Genomic DNA, 26,525 nt, shown 5'->3' on the forward strand with positions numbered 1-26,525 from the left:
TACAATAATAATAAATAAAAACAAAAAAATTATAATAATTAAGCTACGCTAGAAATAAAAACTGTCTAATATATTTAACACCATTTTTTCTAATGTATTGGCACTCTCCACTAAAAAAATATTAATTGTACGGTACTAATATAATAAACAATTTTGTTGACAACGATGCAATTTGCTTAGAAAACACAATCAATACTAATTTAGCTACCCGGCATGAACAATTGAACATGGCACTCTATGTTGGTTACCTGTAAGTGGGTACCGGCCAGGCGTGTGCCGCGCACGGCAGTCGCACGTCCTGCCCGGCCTGCACGCGCCGGTTGCGCGGCTCGGGGCCTACGCGAGGCCTCACACTGCCTTTCGGTTCCGTCACTATGACGTGACCTGTTGAAAAAAGAATAATATTTTCATTTTCATTACCATCTTCATAGAGGTAGATTATTTTTGTAGGTACTCAGAGGGGCAGTATACTAACGAAAACGTTCCTGGGTTTTAAATGTATTACTTAAGAAAGCAATTAAATACACTGATTACTGCGTGTAATCAAATAGTGTCATTTATCGATTACTGGCAGGTTAATTTATGAAGCACAAATGATTTTATCGTCTAAGCGCGAAATAGTACATTACTATAGAGGCCGGGAAACGAAGGGTTGCAGGCCAAGTAGATATAGACGGCCAAGCGTAACGAGGTTGGACAGGGAAAAGCGGCCGGCAACCCCGTTTCTCGCCGAGATTTGTATAATGCTTTTCTAAAACTTGCAATGAAATAATAATAAACATAGGATGATGATGATGATGATTGTTTCGTGTCCTAATGTGATAGGTTATTCAGTGCGTGGGGTATTGAATGGGAACAAAAATGTAATTATTTTGGCGCTACAACGCACGCTATTACGCCTTTTTTTATTATTTTTTTAGGGTTTTTTTAAATATAATTTTACGGATTATCAAAAAGGGAGCGACAATTTGATTATTTTTGCGCTACAACGCACGGTTTAGGAGATACAAGCCCTAAAAAGATTTTTGCGTGATTGAAATAAAAACGTTATAGGGCTGTATCTCCTAAAACCTGAAATAATAATAAACAAACACAAAAACATAAAAAAAAACACTGAAAAGCATAATAGCAGAGTTTTGTTTGTAGTTTTTTATAGTTGAATGCCAAGACGTGCCATAATTTGACGTTTAAAAAGTAACCGTCAAAAATATTTTTGACACACACTTATTGCCGACTGCACTTTCTATTTTTTGTATGTCTATCAAGTACCTACTTCTGGAGACCTTTCAAATGAGCCTAAACTTTTTCCCTTCGAAGAGTTCTATATGTAGAATTATACAAAGAAGATACGTGGTGAAGCTAAATAAAAGTGTGTAATAAAAAGAAAAAAGATTGCCTTACATGCCTAGGTATGCACTCATCACCAGAGATTGGCGGGGGTGAGCTGTTTTTGAGGTGATTATTATTGTATATCCATTTGACTCGACTCACATCAGTGGATGTAGAAAGATCTTTTTCAATATACAAATAAAACTCAAGGCGATACAAATTAAAAATATGGAAAAACTTATAGTTATTAATTACAATAGCAGAAATTAAATGTACAATAAATAAAAAAAGCTTAGCTCTCGTTTTGTAATTAATTTAAATTTTAGTTTAATCATTTCAGTCTTGTCTTCTTTTAATATTTATGTATGGATACTTCATATCCATATTAACATATACAAAACACAGCTACATGACATTAATGACGTAAAAACAGCTCACCCCCGCCGATCTCTGCTCATCACACCTGATATGTAGTATTTCCGGACCTAATTTGAAGTAAGTCATGTCAACATTTCATTGCAAATTTGAGAAAAAGTAATTTAATATCGTTCCTATATATTAAAAGGAACCGAATATAAAATATAACGAGGCCGCGCCTTGGCAGTCTGTGAAAAAATAAGGGTGAAAAACATTTTCTAACGCGTTCTTAACAGGATTTTTTCTGAGTAATATATTGTTAAGACGTTTCTTTGTAGCGTGCTTACCGAAGTACTGACTGGTGTATGTGGTCCCGGTAACCCGGTCCCGGACGCGGCACCGGAACGAGTCCCGGCTGCCGGCGCGCACCGCGCTTATGTACAGCGAGCCGTCGTCTAACCTTTGGTACCGGGGCTCTGCGAAAACAACAACATGTAAATCACCAAATCCCTTTGATAAAGGCGAAATAAGTTTAAGTTTCAACTGGTGGGCAGCTGGAACTAAATAACTAAATAAATATTATAGGACATAATTACACAAACTGACTAAGTCCCACAGTAAGCTCAATAAGGCTTGTGTTGAGGGTACTTAGACAACGATATATATATAATATATAAATATTTATAAATACTTAAATACATAGAAAACACCCATGACTCAGGAACAAATATCCATGCTCATCAAGTCATCACACAAATAAATGCCGTTACCAGGATTTGAACCCGGGACCAAATCCTGGTAACGGCATTTATTTGTGTGATGAGCATGGATATTTGTTCCTGTGTTTCACAATAGACCTGCTGATATCACTAGGTATATTTTTTTTATCAGTAGGTATATAGGTATCGCCAAGAGAGTTGAGGGGAATGTTTACACAAAAACAGTATTTAACTTCATCATATTAAACTGAAAAAAAAAATAACTTAAGAAACTTTTTGGTCCATCTTGCAGTTGGCGGTTTAACTTGCTACGGAAATTGCTTGGTACGGAAAAAAAAATCAAAAACTCCCTACCATTATATGGTTTTGTTGTTGTGTGCCTGACATCAACTCTAGTGCCTATACGACGGCATACCTATACTATATCTGTGATGTATTTACGATAGGGATGGGACAACTTCCTGGGTAGCCAACATGCCAATCGTTAATGCTCGGTAGCGAACGACACGCAACAATCACTACTAACATGGAAGAGTGATAGAGATAGATGACTACGCTACGCTACGGAACGTTAAGGATTGGTACGTTGGCTACGCGGGCTGGAGACTGCTTATGATAGAGTATTAGAAAGACGTATGGGCGGTAAATAGTTATTAGTAGTTAAATTTAGTTGAAGTAAAAAAGACTAGAGTTTTAAATAAACTTTAATTTCTTGTTGAACCAATTGCTTTATCATTTGGAAGCCCGAAGGCACTAGGAAACTATGTGTCTTAAAATAATTTATCTACTGATTTAATATTCATTGCCACTGCAAGATTTGAAGCTTGAGATGGTTGTAATAATTTATTTGCTGTGGAAAACATCTTAGCTACGATGTCTGGAAGGTTGGAGCATCCCTGGAGAGCTGTCAGCTTAAGGTTCGTACCGAAACTCAAGAGGTTTGGTTTCATCCTGATATAATTTATTAGGAGTTCGAAGGAAATTAGACTACTTACTAAAATATGCAATGCATAGTATCCATGGTTAACTAGAGTCCGTCGGGGCTAACTTTGCACCGGCATACTTTATAAACGTCATTATTTTCATAAAAATCTGATATTAATGATGATATTACTCGTACTACTTTGTCATTATACTCGTACTTCTGCTTGCAATATTAGTTGTGAATTGTTGAACAATACACTTTTCGTCATTCACGACACTCGTGACATCTAGTGTCAAGTAGCGGTGCTGATAAATTCGCTACATGACGCTAGATGTCGACTACGAAAATAATAAGCGTTTTGGTAAGAAAACTGATGTATGGAGTGAGTATTCTATACTTACTTATTTCTTTGTGGTTAGATAGACTAGCCGTCACTTTTAAATCAGAATTAAGTATGGAAGGTTGAGGCAAGGAACAGAATCTCCATATACTAAAAAGTGTCCGACAAAAAAACTATAAATAGGCATTGATGTAAGTAAAAGGGGTAGATATGTGACGTTAATAGTTGACAAAACTAAAATCTGGTCCAGCACCCACTCATTTGCAAATACTACACACCATTATAATGTACATGTGCACAACGAGCAACAGGGATAACCAAATATAGTTAACAGTGCTGCGCAAGCGAGACCCCTATATTTTGCGTATTCCTCGAGGTGCAACAGAGAAAAACTAATAACATTATACAAATGTGTAGGCGAGACGTACATACTTCTTACATTGTCGTCTTAAAGTGATATTAAGTCATTTCGATTTTTAAAAAATACAATGATTTGATATTACCTAATCTTAGACCGTCTCTCACTTCAAGCAAATATCTGAGCGAGCGAGTTACACTGAGATTAATATCAAATGATTGACTATCATATTTTTAAAGCATGAAATTGACCCTCGTTTTTTACTTCTGAAACCCTGGTCGACTATTCACTATGTTCAACTAACGTGTCGCCTCGAGAAAACCAGTATAACGATATGATCTCAGTTGATAGGGATCTCGAGGTTTCACTTCTGATGGTTTTTCGGAAAAGACAAGTACGCTTGACAAGAGATAATGTAATCACTGGTAATTCGTAGTTATTCCTGGTATTTATATATTCCAATCGTTCACCGAGCGCACGACTCAAGATAACCAATATAAAAGTGGGAACCTTGTTTATTCATAGTTACGATACGTATACGGATTCACTTATATTGGACAAGTTGTAAGTCATGGGAATAAGCGCCTTCAACGGCGGTCTTTATTAGGTAGCGTCAGGAAACAAATATTTATAAAATATATACGTAATTAAAATAAATAGGAACTTTATTTATTTTATGGAAAACATTTTTTTTTTCGCTAACACAAATAAAATATGTAAAACTGTATGTATTTTATATGTAAAACCGATAGTTTATCTATACAATTAAAAAAAATATGCGGAGAGGGCGGTATAAAAAGGAAAATTATAATGTATGGAGAAAAAAAAATTGTATCAAAAACGAAACCGAGCATCATTTTTAATTTTCACAATTCAATCGCTAGGCATTTCCACAGCTGCAGCTCGTTTTAAAATAGAAATAAGTGAAAGTTTTTTCTCTAAACATTATAGTTTTCATTTTTTTAACGTTAATACTGATTTTGAAGTTATATTTTTTTTAATCATTCCCTATCGAAGGCGAAATTAGCAATGTCCCACTTTTCTCGATTTGAGACGGCAGCGTGCCCTTACATTAGAATGTTCAATTTAAAGTATTCGTTCTGATTTTCATCGTTTTCATTTTCATCACCTTAGTTGCTCTACAAAGAGGACAAATTAAAACAAATACTCAAACGGTAAATACGTAGTTAGGGAGTTTCGTTCTGTTTATAATCAGCAGTTCCACTACACTAATTGCCAGTTTTTGGATGAAAATGCTTAATTTGTAAACAAAAACCACAAAAATCACTATATGTGTACCTATATGACTTTAAGTGTTCCCTCAATTCTTCATGGATTCCATCATTAGAACTTTGAACCCGGGACGGGACCATCGGCTTTATAGGCAGGGTCACTGCCCACAAGGCCAGACCAGTCATCATACATTTTACTTGACAAATAGAGATGATTATTATTTATTTCTTTTGTTTATGATAAAAGGTTAAATTTGATTGATCTAATATCTGTTCTAAATATTTTTACACAGTTTTCAACATACATAAATACATCTTAAAACTACACTATAACTCGCATATTAAAATTGTAAATCGAGCTCTCGTTAAAAATGTTGTCCATAGTTTTCCTATTGTTGTACAAGTACTATTTAGTAATTTTTGATGGACTATTCCCGATATTTGGATTTCAAGTTAATGCAAGATATTGTTTTTTTTTTTTTTTTTTTTTTTTATTCTACGTCGGTGGCAAACAAGCATACAGCCTGCCTGATGGTAAGCAGTCTCCGTAGCCTATGTACACCTGCAACTCCAGAGGAGTTACATGCGCGTTGCCGACCCTAACCCCACCCCCCTCGTTGAGCTCTGGCAACCTTACTCACCGGCAGGAACACAACACTATGAGTAGGGTCAAGTGTTATTTGGCTGCGGTTTTCTGTAAGGTGGAGGTACTTCCCCAGTTGGGCTCTGCTCTAGATCTGGAATGACATCTGCTGTGCTGTGCCCTACCACACAAGGCGAGATGACATTCACATTGCCCATACCTCTCTGTCTCTGTGTCTCTGTTTTAACAATACTATCAGAAAAACTGAATTTTTGGTTAACAACCGGTTATTCGTATATTAAAATAAAAACCGGTTACATTCTATAGTTTCAAGGAATAGGAGCACATGATTTAAAAAGTTGCATTATTTATAAAAAAAATTGCTGACTCTACAATGCATGAAGTGGGCAGGCCTACTTGACACTCGGATAAACGTGTTACTCACATGGGTAATGCATTATTTAACTGTCGCGCTCACTCAATAACAAGGAAATTTTTAATTTTATTTAGAAAAAAATATGTTTTCAAATGTTATAACAGTAGGTACTTACGAATGAAAAGTGATACCGTGAGCTTTGTTTTTGTGCTTGGAGCTATTGAAGCACTGGAAAAAGGCGCAACACGGCATTCTTTGGCAATATTTTATCGAATTTGATGACAATGTTGACACTTCAGCGTCACCCGTACGACTAATTCAATATAGGTCCCGGAACCTATATTTTGTGGCTCACGATCGAGCGCCTGGTACCTCATCTACCCCTATTACGTACATCAATGTAAATAGGTGGCGCTACAATACCTAGAATACTTGAGAAAAAAATCTAATCATGGACAGCGCACTTCACTCCGTCAATAACGCCTAGGTTTTTAGCTACTCTAGCGCTACTCTGGAGAGATTTGAAACTAATGTTTATAGCTGACAGCTGAACACTATTGCAACAGTTTGCCTATGGAGATTCTGTTCCTTGCCTCTACCTTCCATAGAATTAAAATTTGTCAATTGTAATTTTATCTAACTTAGATATTGGATCTTGGAATTTGGATCCAAGAGATCTTCTTTACACTTTGGATCTGGATTACGAACCCTAATCCGAAATTTTAACTAAATTTAAAGGCACAAAACGAGTAGTATATAGTAAAGTACAGCTTTCTACTCCTTACCAAATGTTATAAAAATGTACAAAAGTACAAATGTGTACTATTGAATCAACGAATACATTTAAGGACATCAGGAACCAATGTTTTCTGGTTTGTAGGTATTTTTAGGCCTCCCCGTTGTAAGGAGTTGCAGGGTGAAAGTTACAGATTTCTGATGATGATGATAAGATGTGTTTGCATACAGATCCGTCTCTACATGACAAATTTCAGCCTTCTAAGACTTCAGGAAGTAGTCTATCTTTTCTATGACACGATTTTCATATGCCTCGGATAGTGAAAATTAAGGTATCTATAAACTATAAAGATGATAGCCTAATAAAACTTGGTGTTTAAGATAAGTCTACTGACTACACTACCCTAAATTTTTTAGCTCTCTAGCATTATCCAAACCGAAAGTACAAGGGACACAAGGGTTCGAAAATACGACGAAATGTGCCGAGAAAAGATATGCACTGCCTTTTGCCCTTTATCTCGTGTATTACGTGTCGTTTTATATAATATAATATCAAAAAAGAAAAGAAAAGAAAATTTCTAACGGTTTTCATTTTAACAAATGCGGTTTGAGAGGCCTCTTGGGCCAAATGTCTGGCAAAAACTTTGTTACACCAAATCCTTTATTGCTCTACTTGAAAAGTATAAGGCGAACCTTAATAGTAATCAAGTGCAAAGAATAAAGGTAGCCCTCAAGAAAAGTTATCACTACCACGGGACTCACAATGGACCCAATCAAGTAAAAGTAGGAGGTGCAGTAAATAAAGTATCCGAGAGGCAATCCTTGAGCGAAAAGGCAAGGAATGTGAGCCAGTAGGAGCGTAAACAAATGAGACCTGTCAGACGCGCCGGCGGAAGTCTGGTATTGGCTTTTATTCGAAACTGAAACTTATTCCGTTATGGGAGAGTTGGAAATCGAGGGTTTCCTTCGAACAGACAAACAATTCAATAAAGTATCGCTGTCTAACTGTCTAAGCAGAGCTTGATTCTAAAAACCCCATTCAGGGTTACCAAGCAACATGTCAGGAGCAAGTAAATTGATTATCCTGGTTTGTTTCAACTCGTAATATAATTAGTAAATTCCATTCCCTTTTTGATAACTGAGTCCCCTTTTTGTGTACAAAGAACACATATTACGATAATATGTCAAAAAAGTTTCTTCAATCGTAATAAAGTGCTTGGTTGTATTTTTACAAGCTTTTATTTAACTTGCCCTGTTAGTATGTTATTTTTTAGAGTTTTTTAAATTTGACTCACTTCCCGATTAACAATTAAGCTGAAAATTTGCATGTATTGTCACCCAATGCAATATTATGGTACCATCGAGCTGATCTGATGATGGAGACAGGTGGTGGCCATAGGAACTCTGAGATGAAAAAACGCAACCTAATTGTGTTTGGGGTTTTTTGAATTGTCTTGATGAGTATTAATTGCCCGCGGTAAGAAAAGTACAGTTAGATACAAAAGCTTGTATCAAATATGAAACTGTTGCAAAAAACTTATTATAATAAATAAATGATTTCTTTATTCAGACACTCAGTGGCCCACATTTGTTAGTTTGTGTATCTTATAAGCTAGTTGTAATGTACAATAAAAATAAAAACTATTAAAAAAAAATGTCCGCAATGAACAACCCCAGAATGGGGGTTTATTAATGCGGACTTTTAATGCCTTTGCATAAGGCTGTCTGGCCTATTAAGACTTATTATGCCTCATAAGAAGGTTTTGTTCCTTCAGGTAAAATAATACGCTGCCTTTATTGTCAATTGCGCCTAAAAGCCTCCCCAGTCACCCATAAAACTTCACGATAAGAAATAATTTAATCTGCTGCCAAATTATGCAGCACTTATACAGTTTTCTTCTTAATACAAAACAGGATTTAGTAAAAGTACATAATTACGTTTGTTTATGCTTCATGGAGCAAAGACGATAATACTACAATATAAACATTGGTACTATAATTATTTCCCTGAAAACAATGCAGTCCCATTAACGTATTAGTATAGGTGCTACTTAAACGCATTACACACACAATTTGAAAATTTAGTTATGGTACAGTCGGCCTCAATAGTAGTGGATGAAACAACGCGCCAAAAGTATCTGATATTCCGGATAACTTTTCCAAATATGGATAAATTTCTAAAATTTACGTTCAAAAGTATATCTTTAGCAGTTTTAATTGTTCTACAGATAGAACCATCACTTTTTGCTAAGCTATTACAGAATGGTAGTGGTAGATACTTTTGAAACGTTGTTTGATCTGCTACTTTTGATGCTGACTGTACCTATTCGTAATGAGGCCAATTCAAACTAACATTTTGACGTGAAAATGATACCTTGATCATGTCACTTTGACATGAACGGACAATTACGAGCGAAAACACACAAAAGAAAATGACATCATTTAGATATCATTAATTTGCCTAAAACTCTCGTTAAATAAATAAACATCCTTAAAAAATGGTGATCGGAATTAACAATTTACGGCCCGATTTAAACTTTAGGATACGTGAAACATTTCCCATAGATAAGATATGGATTAGATACGTCAGTAATCCATATCGTATCTTAAAGAATTTTTTGACGTATCTTAAAGTTCGAATTGGACCGTTAGTTAGTTTTAAAAGTCTAATGTCCTCATTTGTAAGCATTCGATACATTTGTAAGCTCTTCTGGACGCATAAGGTCTACCATTTGCGCTTCCTCTACCTGACTGTAGATTGCATACCCCAAGAAAAATGGCGACCATATAGTCGAAATATTCAGCTTTCTATAAACAAGTGCTGGCAGTTACATACCTTACACACTTGCAAGTCTTTTTCAACTTTAATATTCATATTGAATTTGTACCCGAATGTTTACGCCAGTTAACACGTCAGCCTACTCGTATATCCACAGTTTCATTTTAGACCCGCATATTTTTCTTCCGAAAATAAGATATTTACGTGATGAAAATGTAATTGCGTGTGTCGTCTCTCACTTGATAAGTATTTTGACGAGAAAAATTCAGCAAGAGTTTTCTTTCGAGAATTTTTGGATACATTTACGAACACTGCTTTCCTTCCATTTACCAGTTTAATTAGAGGGTAAAATAATTTGAAAAAGGCATTAGATGTGGTTACTTTACATAATATATGTATATCATGCAAACTAAAAGCTTGCAGCAACTTTCCATCTAATTTTAGAACTAAGTACATCTTAGGGACGTCATAAGCGGACACGGTGTGGTACGTCCTAATGCCAGGAGTAGTTTATTATGAAGGAACAGGAGGAATCTGAATACAAATTAAGTGAACATATTACATTTTAATGCCAAAACCTATTACGTTTAATCAACTAAGAGATTCTCTAATCTTCTAAGTATTCAGCGTTATTTCAACCGTTACTTACTTTCCAGGTCAATTAATTACCTAAGGACAGAATTTTATCGTTCCTAATTTATTTTAATACAAAAGAATGCGGACAAAGCTATATAAAAGCAGTAAAGGAATTAGAAACAACAAAGCAAACTTGTGTGGGTGAATGTTTTTTGTACCAGACTCGCAGCCAAAGTGAAATTAAATACCTACGTGACGGTACTAATTGTCTAACAGATTTAATAATACTTTTTTGGTATTCACAGCTTTTACGGCATAATGTAAAATTGTTATTTCTTAGAAACATTTCTACATAATAAGAATAATAAGCTTGTTCTCCATGGAATGTGATATCTAATATTATGCTGGATCTCTGCAAAGCAATACATGTTTATTTTTTACTCGGCTTTAGTGATAAGGTGTAGGGGTTCAAATCCGTGAGTTGCCTGTCATCACACTTGTCGCTCAGATTCGCGGTGTACACACTAACCTATGTATTAGAAGTTGGAAGACACTGACTCCGTCCTCGGCGAGCCGGTCGGTGGAGCTGATTCTATCCACGCAGTGTGGCGGGACATTACACCGAAGCACGGTAGCGTTGCCTGCCATCACTCGTGTCGCGCAGATTCGCCGTGTACACACTAACCTATGTATTGGAAGACAATTATTCCGTCCTCGCCGAGCTATTCGGTGAGCCACGCAGTGTGGCAGGACGTTACACCGGAGCACGGCGGCCTTGCCTGCCAACAGGTGAACACACTTACCGAGGTATTGGAAGACACTGACTCCGTCCTCGTCGAGTCATTCGGTGGAGCTGACTCGATCCACGCAGTGTGGCGGGCAGTGTTGGCCGAAACTTTAATGCAATTGACCATTACCATTACAAATTGAACCGGTAACTATAACCATGCGTTACGGTTTACGGTTCAATTTGTAATGGTTAATTGCAACACGTTGACGTTCGGCCAACACTGGTGGCGGGACGTTACACTGGAGCACGGCGGCGTTGCCTACCATCACTCGTGTCGCGCATACCCGCAATAAACACACTGACCTAGGTATTGGAAGACACTGACTCCATCCTCGCCGAGCCAGTCGGTGGAGCTGACTCGGTCTGCGCAGTGCGGTGGGACGATACACCGGAGTACGGCGGCGTTGCCCGCCATCACGTACTCGTCTGGCACGCGGACTTCCCACGGCGTGCTTAGCACTGGAAACAAACAATATCTTATTTCCATTAGCCTAAAACCTACAATTTATGTTAAAAACCAAAAACTCCTCACGGCGTTTTCAGCTCGTGTATCGACTTCATTTCTTGTTGCGTCTGGGAGGAAACTGTTTAGCTCAAATAAAGGTACTCCTGGACATATGCTCTCTTATAGATTCTCGGTTCCTACGTGTGGTGAGTGGTCATAACTATAATCTTCGACGTATTCATCTTTAGTCAAACCTCGTGGCGTGCGAGGCTTTTGTCGTAAAACTTGGAAGCAGTTGAGGAAAAGAAACAATTAAGTTTAAAAATAGGATTGGCATTAGAGTACCTACTTTTATGCCAGAAATAACCCCAAAAGGAGGTGAAAGGAGGACGGGTTCAAGCTTGAACGGAAGGGCAATTATCAAGTTCGGCGCGGCGTATTCGAAGTCACAAATAGGCCTAGAAGTCCTCGATCCGCCAAATAAATGTTAAAAAGCCCGCTTCAAAGGTTATTTAATAGTGATAAATACTAACGACGATCGGAAAGCCTGTTATCGTTGAACGCGTGGGTTGGGTTTAAGAATTAAGAATATTTATGATTCACGCCTGAGAACCATGAATTTATAGTAAATACAGTGTGTAAATCTAATACGGGCGAATCTCTTAACGGACGAAGTATAGTATAGGACAAAATAATTCGGCCCGCAATTTAATGCAAACACACTCGCGTTAAACGCTCGTAGACAGTTACTTTCAAAAGCTCATATCGCGTATGTAATGTCATTAACTGTCCAAATCTACTACTCTACTACTTGCTACTACTACTACTACATTCAGGGTAAAGTGCAAAATGGCGGAGGATTCGGTCTTTATATGGAACTGGTACTTCATCGCGAATAGCTGCTCCCTCCACCCTTTCAGTCACGGGCAAACCTTCGCGAACTGGCTGTATCGCGTTTACACCTACTCAACGTTTCTTGGTACAATTCGATCAGGGATCGCTCTCTGTACACGCTGTGCTAATGCTCGATTACCATTTTGTAATGTTTCACCGTAAAATAAAATCATGCCCATTAATTCGTGAGCAGTGAAAGTTGTTAAACGAGGCATTTTTATAGGGAGCGTGCATGAACTGTAGGAGGCAGCACAGGAGCCGTCAGATTTTTGGCGCGAGGCGTAAATGTGATGTTTTTTGTTCCGATGTAGCCCACAAGACGGCAGAACCTACTATGCACAAGAAAACACGTGACGTGTAAATGTGCATGTTTATGGTTCCGATTCAGGCCACAATATGGCAGACCCTCCAACGCGCACGGTCCCTATAACTTACGATTACTTCTGTATTGAATGACTGATATTATCAAATCAAAGTTGAAATAAAATAAAAACCATTTATGTTTACCAAAAAGTTTGTCACGTTTTGAAACAATGTACCAAACTTTGTGGTGTTTAGACTGTTTAGTTAACTCTCGAAATCAATTTAAGTAATAATACAATTATCAGGCGGGCTTATTTCCCATCATCTGGTAAATGATAAATGATATCATAATAATTATCTTTCTAGTATTCCTATTAATAAGAAATGCATTTTCAGAAAAGGTGCTATCAAAGTATGTATATGCTCAGTATTAGGAAACATCACGTCAGGTACTGTTATCGTGACTGATTAAAATGACATTAAGTAGATGAAGTCAGTTTTCTGTTGATAAAAATGATAAATAAATAATATTTATTATCTTTAACATGCCTAGTAGCAGTCTGTCTACCAAAATAACCATAAAATATTAAACGCAGTGTAATACTAACATGTGGTGTTCCTGCAGATATTAGGTAAGTTTGTAAATGCGTAGTATCGATATTCAGGTAACGCAACCATGTTTACAGTACATTGCTGCTGATAAAATTTACAAAAAAATAATTATGGGGTCACAGTTAAGTGTAACTTAATAAAACATCTTAATTAATGATTACACTAATGAGTTCTATGTCTGGTTTAATTTATCGCCCGTATTAGATTTACACACACTGTATATGTACTACTTGTAGGTATAGTTACTACTTAAAATTAGCTATGTGCAGTGGTGTTTTGTTTAGGTAACTTATTATTTAATAAGTTTTGATGATCTTGCACATTTGATAAAAGTTATTACGTTTTTTTTTATATTATTTATATTATATATTTATGTATGTATACACATCTAGAATAAAGTTACCTCAAAGAAGCAACGTTCTTTATAGTTGACCTTAACAAATTATACACTTTTTTAAACCTTCCTCAAGAATCAGTCTATTGAAAGGTGTAAACCACACGAAAATCCATTCAGTAGTTTTTGAGTTTATCGCGAACATACAGACAGACAAACGTGGCGGGGGACTTTGTTTTATAAGGTTTATAGATATAGATTTATATTTTATTGTCTGTCTACTATGAATTTAAATAAAGACTGTGTTCCATATTACCAAAACACGTGTGAGAAATACAAATTATGAGGGCACTCAAGGTCCATACCCAAAAGGCTGCCTACTTATTTAGCCACTTGGCCGGAAAGTAGCTGAGTCACTTATTCAACACATAATTAATTATTAAAAAACATCGTAATACATAAATATTTTACTGCAATTCGAGTACCTACAGCATAAATGAATAGTTACAGTATATGTAGTATAGTCAAATAAATTCACGATTATCTATACATATTTGCGGATGCCTCGCAAAATCCATCTTATGTTATCTGACACGACTGTCTAACTAAATATTCCTTAGTTCGTTCACATCATACGTTCCCACAACTTCAAACTTAAGTTCATGTAATAAATAATGTACATCTAGGTGGGATGAGACTGGCAAATATTTTACAGGTGAAACTATCCGTAAGTCCCTTTAAGCCGCTCCTGGGTGGATCCCTGATCGGAGTGTCAGAGTGGGGATGTTCTGTCAGTGCAATATTTATAATCCGGTGACTTCATATTTATGTTGCAAGCAAGTAAGGTATATTCGTTTTCTTTTCACTATAAGGAAAAAATAATCAGAAAGTTATTTGGTCAGATTGATTTTCGTACATAAGCTATCCTCTTAACTGATAGACGCCGCAAATACCTAAGGACGATTAATTCTTTGAAATTTGGAATTGCAATATTTGACGAAAAAAGAGATTAAAATAACACAAAAATAACGTATGGCTCGAAGTCCGTATCCAGAACTGATTACTCTCATGGCAATTATATTAGGGTACCTGCGTGCACATGTATGGTTCTCGACAATACAGCGTTGTCCGCGATCCGTAGCCGACAACGGTACGAGGCGGCGTGCACGTCCCGCCGGTACCGGGAGGCGGGGAATGGCGGGAACACGAGCGAGCCGTTAGCGAGCACGTGTCGCAGCCCGGCGAGCGGCGTGGCCGGCGTGTTGTCCACGAGGAGCCAGTCCAACTGCCACAGAAAAAACACATAATAGTTATCCATGTTGTATTCGAAGGATGAATAAGGTATTATAAGTTTCCAAATCACATTCGAATGTCCGTTAGCTCTGAAAATGGACTCTAATTGGATGGTATTACTTACAGGTGATTTTACTCGAACTATACTTTTTAAAAAATGCGAGATTATTATTCGCCTTGAATTTCGATTTCATAACTTCCAAAACAAGTTAACTTAATAGTCTTTTATTAATTATTATGTATGAATTTATTCCCGGATACAGCATTTTGTATATAAGTAATTAAATTTATTTAGACAACTCGTAGCAACGAAAAGTTCTTCAACTGGCATTATTTTGTGGCTTGAGTAGCCTAAGCGGTGTTATTATTTATTGTGTATGTCAAGAAAATGTGATGAATTAGTTAAACAAACTTTTAAGAATGTAAGTTGATGTTGTTATACTGTTTTTATAACCGACTATTTAAGAATAATGATTTTTGCAGTTGATGTGTACTTTAGTACGTGTACCGTAGTAGCGTTAAAGCGATTTAAGTAGGTGTAACATTAAGATTTTTTTTTTCTACCCGTCGACTGTAATAGTTGAATTAAGATTTCGTATACCAAACTATAATTGCATACTTTTCATGTACCCACTGAACTAAAAGATTCATTTCGATACGCTGTAGTCAACTCAAAAAAAATTGACCAATCACGTGCCGCCGCGCTCCCATAGAAAAGACTAAGCGGGCGCGGGGCGGGAGTCGCGCGTTTATGTCTACAATGTTGTCTACTGAGATACTTACCAATTTTCATTCATTATTTAGGTTTTATAGTAAAAAAAAGTATTATTTTACAAAACTCATAGAAAAAGTATTGTATATAATAGTAATATAATCAATTTTCAATTTTGTACCTTACAAAAACGGTACTCGACTGAAAAGCTCCCTATTATATCACGATTGTACCTACTGTTCACGAAAATACTATAGTATTCGAGATGTGTTACCCGATTCGTTTTTATACCACGGGGTACCAGGTCAGGATCAATTTTTTCTTATCCATGACTGGTTGTTTTAAGGTCCATGACTGGTTGTCTTCTTTCACTCTCAACATAGAGAAGTAAGTGCTTACTTATTTCTCTACGCCCGCAATGAGCGTAAGCGTGAGTGAGATGGTTGTGCGTACCCGGGATCGTAGATATCATGTTTTTTTTGTATGCTTTAACAAAAAAAAAATGTATTCGGCGAGTACGATCAAACATTAAATTGCGCATTTTAAAAGCATTTTTTAAAGGTTTCAGCTTTTGTGAAAAACATGTTAAAAGTGCGTTTGAGATGTTCGTGATTTTGTTCTATCGAGCGATAGTCAAGAAATCAGGTTTCCAAGCAGCTTTCATGTTTTCATAGACACCGAAATTAATGCCCAATATTTTTCTTTAAAATAAATTTAGTTTTTAACTTTGGCACACTTTACGTGTAATTACCCAAGGGTGCCGTAAAATTTAATGAACAATAAATTTAAACTTTCTGAAAAAATATTTTATAACCTGGCTAGAATCTAAGATTATATAGTACAGACTGACATTTGCTGGCGTACCTACATTATAGGAAATTCCTGTTAAGAATACTACGGTCGGATATAAATACTTTTTGAGGAATTAAATAAAAATTTTATTTTCATGGGTTTACTCCTTATAATTGCATTTTTTTACATTTAATTAATTTGTTGATATATTAACTAAAGCAGATATATAATTATAAATAGTTATTTACCTAATTTAAGTACTACGCAGAGGCATAACAACTTAGACCTTATGGTATAATTTTTTTGAGTAAAAAAGCCAACTTGTTGAGATGTTGCGGTTTGTGCGACAGCTAATACGCTACAACGCGATATTTATAGCGCTCCTGGGGATTTTCGGGACGCCGTTCTGTTCCCCGATGCGTCTTTTACGTGCAGCGGCGTGTTACCAACTTTTATTTATACGTTCGTAAACACTCGCTCGCGCACAATGTGGAATATGAATATGATACTTTTATAATGAAATATCGTAAGACTTTCTTAATATTATATGATAAAAATATTTAAGGGTGAATAAAAAAAGTGAAAAAAGCTGTCATAGGTATAAGTTTAATTAATAATTAATAAATTGCCTAATCGAGATTTTGTACACTCTATTATTATTCGCTTATTATTGTACCTCTTTCGGTGTTCCGGACCTTTGGGAGGCGTGCGTGGAGCCAAAGCCAACACGCAGAGATCCTTTTGACACTTTAATGAAATGTAAAGGGTACACCGAGCGGAGGTTACCCTTGTCCGTGTCATGGGACGCACGCAAAGGCAGCGCCCGCCAGAGTATAAGGAGAGTTGATGGAATCTAAAATGAACTGGGTTATTGGGTGAAAGCGATGGACTAAATGCTGGGCTACTGAATAAAAACCGGACGCCCGCCTAATAAAATGGTATTCTTTTTGTACCCATTATTATTATTATTATTTTTTAACTATTTTTTAACAAATGATAACACAAAAATAAACAAGTTTTATGGCGATGAATTGCATTCACGTGCCCATTAATTTGGTTCCGGTAAATTAAACTCACAAGGTTCCTCGTACGTCAGTTTATTGGTCCATTGAACAGATCCATTATCACCCTTTTTACGTTAAACTTTTTTGTCCGAATTTGCTAGACGATTAGAACGTTTGTTTGTTGGTAAAGTCGTTAGATTCTTCTAAGTTGTGGGAGTGACATAAACATAAATATAAAGTTATATTATAGGTTATGTTTTTTATTGGGTCGAATTATCCTAAATCAATAGGTACATTTGTCGCTTGCTTTTCACGCTTAGGTACTGTAGATTTATGATAATAGTTTTATTATAAATCCTGAATATCGGGAGCTCAAAATCAATATAAAAGGTAATTACGGTTTATATCCCGGTCGATTTAAGTCTAGCGTAGATTTATGGGTGATTCTGGTAAGTATTTCTTCGTCTTTCTTGTGGACTTTTTGATCCTTCTAAACCTTGTAAATATATCAATCTTCATACGTTTCCACTACCTGAGTCTTAAATAAGCTTATTTTTCGTATCGGCCTAATAATGTTTGTTAGCAAACGCCTCGTCTCGGTCCCTTACGTTCCGCTTTCCCTGCGTAATGCAATAAATCCCACAGAAGGTTAGCCTAATATATTAGGTACAGCAGAAATCTCATACTACATGAATTAAATTAATGTGACACGAAGGGTTCACATCAGAAAGCCATAAAATTATACTATTAACTACCAAAGGCCAAAGTTAAATGGATTATTTGCTTGACTTTATGATTTTAGAAAAATACAAACTTTAACCATAATGAATAAGATTAAGTAGCTTTCAAAAATAATTCACGGATAGATAATATGAAACTTTCCTAATCACAAGTATTAAGTAGATTGGTAACTTTATAAAGCTGTACTCGTAAATAATTTCTATCATTTAAAAATCTCTTGATCTAGCATCGAAATAGGTTTTCTCCTATAATTTGGTATGCGCACAGCCTCAAGGAAAAAATAATATAACAATTGTATTCATTTACTCAAGTAATGGATTGGTGATTAGCAAAAAAAACATAACTAAGCGAAGTTCAGAAGCTGTGATTAGTCTGAAGTTAATTGATTCATTTGTGTTACGAAAATAACCATATAAATTGTATTGTATTTATTGTACTCAATTTAAACACATATAAGTCTATAGCATACGCTTACACACTTTCATGCATAAAACTTTAATAGAAATGGCTTTGTCGTAACACAGGAATCAATCAACTTCTGACTAATCACACGTCCTTAACAAAGTATTTTATTTTCCAATTTACTCAAATGACAAAATTACAGATACAGAATAACACAACGCAAAAAGAAAGCACAATCGACAACATACCCTAAATACATCAATTTTCGTCCAAAATGCGACGATGATGATTTTAAGGTGTGATACAAATATGTATAATCAACGTAAAAGATTTGCCCCATTCTAGCCCTTTTGAAATGTTACCTAGCTATAGTTTAGGGAAGTGATTGAAATAGATCGATGCGGCTGGATCTCTGATCGCACCAGTTTATCCGAGATTCTGCCACACCAGAACCATATTATACCTCAGATTTAAGTATACTAGTAGGTACTTACTTCAGATTTAAGTATACTGAATAGGTATGCTGAATACAATTTAAGTTTGAGGCAAGCTGATATACTACTTATATAAGTATGTACTGTAAAGTTTTGCCACCTTTACAGCCATCTTAGTCGACGGACGATGATCGGTAGTAGGATGAGTGCTATATTAATTGGCCCCTCTATAGTAATTAATTGGCCACTCGGGCACTCGTAACAATAAGACTTCTATTGACTTGTTTAATTCTGATTTATTAGGAGTGGCCAATTACTATGGAGGGGCCAATATAGAACTGGCGGTTGCTGACCATGAAGATATACAGGCCGGTATTCGAGCAGAGCAGCCATCAGTATAGGTTGTTGTAACTTAGTTGATGAACATAACAAAATATATAATATATATGTATATGTTTTACAGTTTGGCGAAACTTTAATTATAGGTACATTGTATATTGTGATTTGTGAAATAAATTAAAATATATATATATATGAAAGTACAATTATTGCATGTTTAATTATCGATGACGCCCTGCCCGATAGACTGTCTCTCTTTACAGTAGGTGATACATAATTTTACTATCTCAAAGCCTTATCTATGTCTAAAATGTTTTTTATATATTCTTAATTATTCATAAGTACACCTCGAGTTTCTACGGCACAATTTTTATGCACAATTTTTTTTCAAACGACATTTAAATTTATGTTCCTCTAATGGACATAAAACCTCATTACACAACATGATTAAAAACTCCTACTGTGTCTTGACTGCTTAGGCTTGGGGTACAACGTTGAATATTTTAAAAGGCTCAACATTTTCCAGAGCCTGACACATAAATCCCCCGACTTAATGTTTAAACCAGCCCTATTTTTTGAACAGTAGGTTAATAATACCTTTTTCAAAAATGATCATTGATGTTGACTTCCACGCTTCAGCTTGAATCTCTCGTTATGTGTTAAATTAATGGTATTGATGTGTACAAAGTAATTAACTAGTGTCACCAGTGAAGCCATTTATGCAATGTTTTCCATATCACCTGCTTTAATAAAGTTAGTTTTATACTCCGCAATCTGATTATTAAAATGACATACGGATTATAACATATTGCGACCTCTATAATTTAAATAAAACGAATATTGGTGACAATCTTACATAGATTGACCTGGTAGCACCCATAGCAGCTTCCATGCTAGGCAACGATAAACATAATTATGTATACATACATAATATCCAATAACTCAGGAACAAAATTCATAATGAACACACAAATGTCCTAAATTAGGCCTGGTCCTGCTTCGTTGGCACCGACTAGACTAGGAGACCGACACTATGCTAGGAGATAATTAGGACACAGTTTCAAAATAATAGTCGGTAATTTTTGGTTTAGCCTTGTAATACATAATTATTTGGCATAGCGAATTGTGACAGTTACTTATATATGTAAATGGGTTAATATTACTGTCATTGTAGATGTAATATAGATTTACAACTATTATATATAGTAAAGTTAGAAAAAAATAAATTAATGATATCTATTCATTTAATCTTCTTAATTTGAAATAATATCTAAAGGGATGTCAGGACTAATTGAGAATACCTAAGCCAAATTAATGAAAATACATTTTAGACATTTTATTCAATCATTTGCGGCATTCCTCTTTTATTCAATCGGTGGTAAATGACGATCTTGTTTAGTTAAAAGCTGGGACATGTCAATGAATGTGCAATACAGATCACTCTGTAAAACAGAGTAGAATTTCAATGCTCGTCTCTTTGAAGTTCCATTAGGCAGCGATGTCAGCTGTCATTTAGCATGTCTCTTGCAATATTCATCCCTTTTATTTGAACGCACTTCCCCTGTCCTGATACGTCTACTCTCCTGCGGTCCCCTGCCAACTCGCCTAGAGTTTGCTTTTCCCACGTCGCGATACTCGTTTCTAATTCCTGTGAGAGGCAAAATATTTGTTTTCACTCTAAGACGTACCCACGTTATCTACGTTCCGTGCGAATGCGCTAAGTCTGAATGAACAAAGCTGATTTTTTAAGGTTGCACGAGAATAACGATATTATTTGTGAGCCTTTGATCCTGTGAAGTGAAAAAAGTTAGAAATAATGCTCTGAAGCATTTGAGGTTTCGGTTAAAGAATAACAAATTTGAATCAGAAAAAACATGAAACCATTGAAAAGGAAATCGGCAAAAATTCCATTGTACTTTAAACTGGATGAAAATTAGAAAATTTGATGTTTGCTCTCAATGAAATATCCGTGTTCGAAATATTTCAATGATTATTTTTCTTAGTAGCATTCGAATATATCGCTAACACTGACAACATTTTCTACTGTACTTTTAATACAGGAAAACACAAGTGTTTTATGATTCTGTCATGTTTTATAATTTAACTTTGCTTAAAATTTCCTGATATTGCCTTTCTCTTTCTCCTTCCCTTTTAGTAGGACGCTGTCAAACATGGCGTGTATTGACTTACTAACTTGTGTTTCAAAACTAGCTTCCATATTTGGTTTAGCACTTAACTAATAGTGGGGTGCTTTGTCGTAGATGGCAGCTTAGTATGGGATCGAATTGTTCTAAGTTTAAATATCTACTTAACTACTTAATTTTAATAGCTCTAAATAATAAATAAAATAATAAATATTATAAGACATTATTACACAAATTGACTAAGCCCCACCGTAAGCTCAACAAGGCTTGTGTTGTAGGTACCTAGACAACGATATATATAATATATTATAATTATAAATACTTAAATACATATAAACACCCATGACTCAGAAACAAATATACGTGTTCATCACACAAATATATGCTCTTACCAGGATTTGAACCCGGGACCATCAGCTTCATGGGCAGGGTCACTACCTACTAGGCCAGACCGGTCGTCAAATAATGTAAATCAGAATAGATTTGTAACTAACCGCAATTTTTTTATACCAACCGCTTCACTTAATTGGTACAGGTACATTTATATACTTAATATACATGATTATTTGGGTTTTATTTTGAAAAGTTATATTTATAATCTGTTATATAGAAAAGTGTATGATTCGGCTTCGACGCTTCAATAATACAAGATGTTGAATCAGAGAGGTTGTAGTGGAATGCTCTCGGCACAATGCCCTAGTCAGCTGCGAGTGCAAAGGCACTGACAATGCAGTTACTATGAATAATTGCTTCCTCCCTCTAGTACATCATGTACAACTGTTGTGTTATAGGTAGATGTAAGTCAGCTTTGTAATACCGGTTGGCCTGAATGCATAAGGAATCATAACAAGCCTAGTAAATAATGTCATAGTTCTGTTTTAATATTTTAATATCTTAGCCACTATTTTTATATACCACTTTAGTATGTGGTATATAAAAATCAGGCACATCAAAAAACTTGGCACCAGCAATGGGCCTAGTCAAGATCAGATCGTACATCGACAAAAGTCAATCGACTAGTATATCCTGTACCCCTAGTGTAAATAAATAAATTCGATTTCGAAACGTGACGTACGCGTTTGCGTTTAGTCTCATTTTGTATTGGATTTAGAAAGAGCGCGCCAAGCGGGACGTTTTGGAAACTCAAAATCCTATACAAAATGAGACTTAATGCAAACGCGTTCGTCACGTTATGATGTCGATTAAATTTACACTAGGGGTACTGGAAATAACTTCGTGTCAAAAATAAATTACACATATTTGAATAAAATAAGAGTGCGCGCCGCAAAGATAATCTAATCATTCGCGAACCAATCTTAGATATTTATAAATAAAACCGTCAAGAGCATGTCGGGCCATGCTCAGTGTAGGGTTCCGTAGTTACCCTTCCGTCACAATAAGCTAAACTGGAGCTTAAAGTATAGTAGATTGTTAACCAACGGATGAACTGTGGATGTAATAAGTCTTTTTACTATGAAGGGGAAACTTTTTGCGATAACTCAAAATCAGCTAAATTGATCATGTCCGCTATAGTTTTCATTTAATGTCTTTCTTAAGCTCTACTTCCACTATTTTGGCCTATGGTTCAAAAGTTAGAGGGGGGGGGGGGGGGGGCACATTTTTTTTCTTTCGGAGCGATTATCTCCGAACTTTATTGATTTATATATCCATGCCAAATTTCAGCTTTCTAGCACTAACGACCACGGAGCAAAGCCTCGGACAGACAGACAGACAGACAGACATGGCGAAACTATAAGGGTTCCTAGTTGACTACGGAACCCTAAAAAGGTCTGTACTACCGACCAATAATAAGTTACCTACTGAAATAAAAAATGTACTGAACCATGGTTTACAATAAAGCATAGTACTATTATTATAATGTAAAAGTGGAGATAACACCCGGCCTGGCCTAGTGGGTAGCAGTGACCCTGCCTATGAAGCCGATGGTCCCGGGTTCAAATCCTGGTAAGATCATTTATTCGTTTGATGAGCACGGATATTTGTCCCTGAGTCGTGGGTGTTTTTTTTATGTATTTAACTATTTATAATATAAAATATATTATATTGTATATATCGTTGTCTAAGTACAGTTGTTGTTGTTGTTGTTGTTAATTTGTAGTTTTACATGTATGTAAAATGTATAATTGTTGGTGCAATAAAGAATATTTACTTACTTACTTACTTACCCGCAACACAAGCCTCATGGAGCTTACTGTGGGACATAGTCAATTTGTGTAATAATGTCCTATAATATTAATTTTTTATTTTATTTTATAACAGATGCTATGAAAAGTCACGTATTTTAAGTTTCGGTTGGCATCTTGGCTAGGTATCCCTAGGTATATGTAAGAGTACCTAAAAATAATAAAAATGATCCGAGATAATATGTAAAAAATATGGTCACATTAGGTTCTAGTGAAAGTATTAATAAATACTGAACCGTTAAATTTAATGTATATCATTTGTAACAGAATACCCGTCTAATTTAGGAAAATTAAGTAAAAAAAGAAATGTGACACTTCGAAGAAATATAATATTCAGTTCAGACCAAAACACAATTCATCATCGGCATTGTATTTCAAAAGAACACGAGTGGAAAATAAAGGGATCATCCCTTTGAAACTTACAAGTTTTATATTTTTCTTTGTACTTTCAGCTTTGATGGAAGTTGGGCTTTGTTTGGGACGGCTGTTAAGAATTCGAGATCCTCTGATGTAAGCCCAAGTCCTCTGACCGACGAACATGGTTGGAAAGGTTTATGGTTTGGTATTCTATTCAAATAAATAGGGGATAGGTACGATGATAGTTTTGTGAATAATAATCTGGCACCTGTCATATTACAACAAAACGTTTATCTAAGGGAAGAACTATTTAAGTTATTACTTATATACAGTTATTACTTATATTAAACCCTAAAATAAGAACGCTAACCAACTAAACCTTTCTTTAGCATAATGTAGATATTGTAAAATAACCTAATTATCTATAATTTGTATATAAAGATGTCAATCACAATAAAAAAAAACATTGTGATTGACATCTGTATATACAATTTATAGATTGTAATGTGGTACGTTCGTAAATTAATAATTTCCCAAGTATGAAGTTTGAGGGTAAGCTAGCCTCTCAGCAGCAGGGTTATTGATCATGCTATCTCGGAAGGTAGAGTTGCCTCAAGTTCTATTTGTAGAGGGTCAGGACGTCCAATATTCGGATGCAAATATCCGACATATTTCAATCCTGCGAGTGGAAAGGCGCAAGGAGTGGCGATTTGCTTTTGTTTTCGTTCTCAAACAGAATTTATTTACACACTTATTTCTTAGATTTACATTATAACTTTTTTATGCTTTACTTGTAAGCAACATGTTTACAATTAGGGGCTACAGGCTGAAATATGTAATTAAATCCAACTTTGTTGACAACCGATAAGCAATAGCTATTGCCTCAACATGAACCAGTGTAAAGGAGTAATACATGCCATCAGATAGCTTTTTGAATTAGTTAATTTAAAGAACCGACCGTCTACTTAAGTATAACCAAAATAAATTGAAATCCAGCCTGTTACATAATAAGTCATTTAACCAACGAAATTCCAATAACCCTTTGGCAGTTAAAATACATCCTTTATCTAAAACTTTTGTAATTAAACATTGGCTCAGCCATATTTGACTTTTATCTGGAAGTTTAAATTTATTGTAACAAAGGAGATCGATGTTTAAAGTATCAAATTTGTAAACAAGCCGGCCTGAGAATTCGTAGTCGAGTACAACAATTAAGGAGTTGTCAACTCGGCGTCTTCATTACGAAGAGTAATTAATTCTATTTATCCGGATCCCGCGATGACTCAAGGCTGAAAAGAAGCTAGTTACGTTTGTCTTGAGCTTATCGGAAATTCTGGATTTAGTAGGTATTACTATTAAATAATGGCATTATTGATTTTATTTAATAACAGTCAAACTTTAGTTATTTATGCAAATCATGACTATACCAGATATAAAATAAAATAAGAGGTGGCATCATCTTACCGGGCATAGGTTGTGGCGCCATCGCTCGAAACGATGCCGCTTTTTGGTATTTAACAAATTTAACACATATCAGTGAAAGAATAAGGATCAAAGTCAAATGGCGTTCTAAAAGTTTTAATCATGTGTCGAAAGTTTTCTTTGACAATCCACCTCTATTTCAAATTCTCTTGGCTGTCAGCTATCAACAGTCACATTTTTGGTGCATAAAAAATCGAAATCGGAATCATGATCTTAAAAAACTCTAGTAAATCATACAATCAGCATCAATTGTGGCTTCAGGACTTCACGTAAAACGATTTTTGTTATATAGGTTTGTAATTAATTTTTTTTTAACTCCGCTAACACCGGAGTATGCCTTCGTACATTTAAGGAAACTGAATGGCATAGTTCATCTTAAATTATTATTATTCTCCTTTATTTATTTTTCGTCTTAGGCTAGGTCATTTATAATATGAATATAAAAGTAAAATATAAAAACACTTCAAAAACAATACAAAAGATACAAACACATTATAAAAAACCTAACCTAGGGTGCCGCCAGCAGCGGGGCAGGGCCCAAGCTGCCGGTGGTCAGGGCCGCAGAGAGAGGAACCGTCGGACTATCCGCGCCGTGTCCAAGATCACCGCCTTCTGCATCTGACCCTTGATCCAACCACCTAGCGAGAGTCTCTCAAGGTGTTGGTCGAGACTCTTCGCTATGAGACCGTTCGCTGAAACGACTATTGGGACAATGATCGTCGAATCAACATCCCACATGGCGGTTATCTCGTGGGCCAAGTCTAGGTACTTGCTGGACTTGTCCTTCTCAGCTTTCACGAGATTCTCATCATGGGGGATGGTGATATCGACGAGCACGGCCCGGCGTTGCGATCGATCTATTATCACGATGTCAGGCTTATTGGCTACAATAGTCCTGTCCGTGATAATAGATCGATCCCAATAAAGCGTGGCA

At 35.8% G+C, this 26,525-nt stretch overlaps 1 protein-coding gene across 1 annotated transcript in view; it reads right to left on the minus strand.

Annotated features, from left to right (window-relative positions):
• The window catches only part of LOC133527521 (cell adhesion molecule Dscam2), a 232,005-nt gene that overhangs the window by 65,724 nt on the left and 139,756 nt on the right, over positions 1-26,525 (minus strand). Inside the window, exons 4-7 of the mRNA XM_061864567.1 lie at positions 14,777-14,972; positions 11,403-11,558; positions 2,034-2,162; positions 249-384 (exon numbers count right to left, since the gene is read on the minus strand). Coding sequence (XP_061720551.1) covers positions 249-384; positions 2,034-2,162; positions 11,403-11,558; positions 14,777-14,972 — 617 coding nt within the window. The remainder of the gene's footprint in view (positions 1-248; positions 385-2,033; positions 2,163-11,402; positions 11,559-14,776; positions 14,973-26,525) is intronic.

The sequence above is a fragment of the Cydia pomonella genome, chromosome 18 (assembly GCF_033807575.1).
Source record: "Cydia pomonella isolate Wapato2018A chromosome 18, ilCydPomo1, whole genome shotgun sequence".
Lineage (NCBI taxonomy): Eukaryota > Metazoa > Arthropoda > Insecta > Lepidoptera > Tortricidae > Cydia > Cydia pomonella.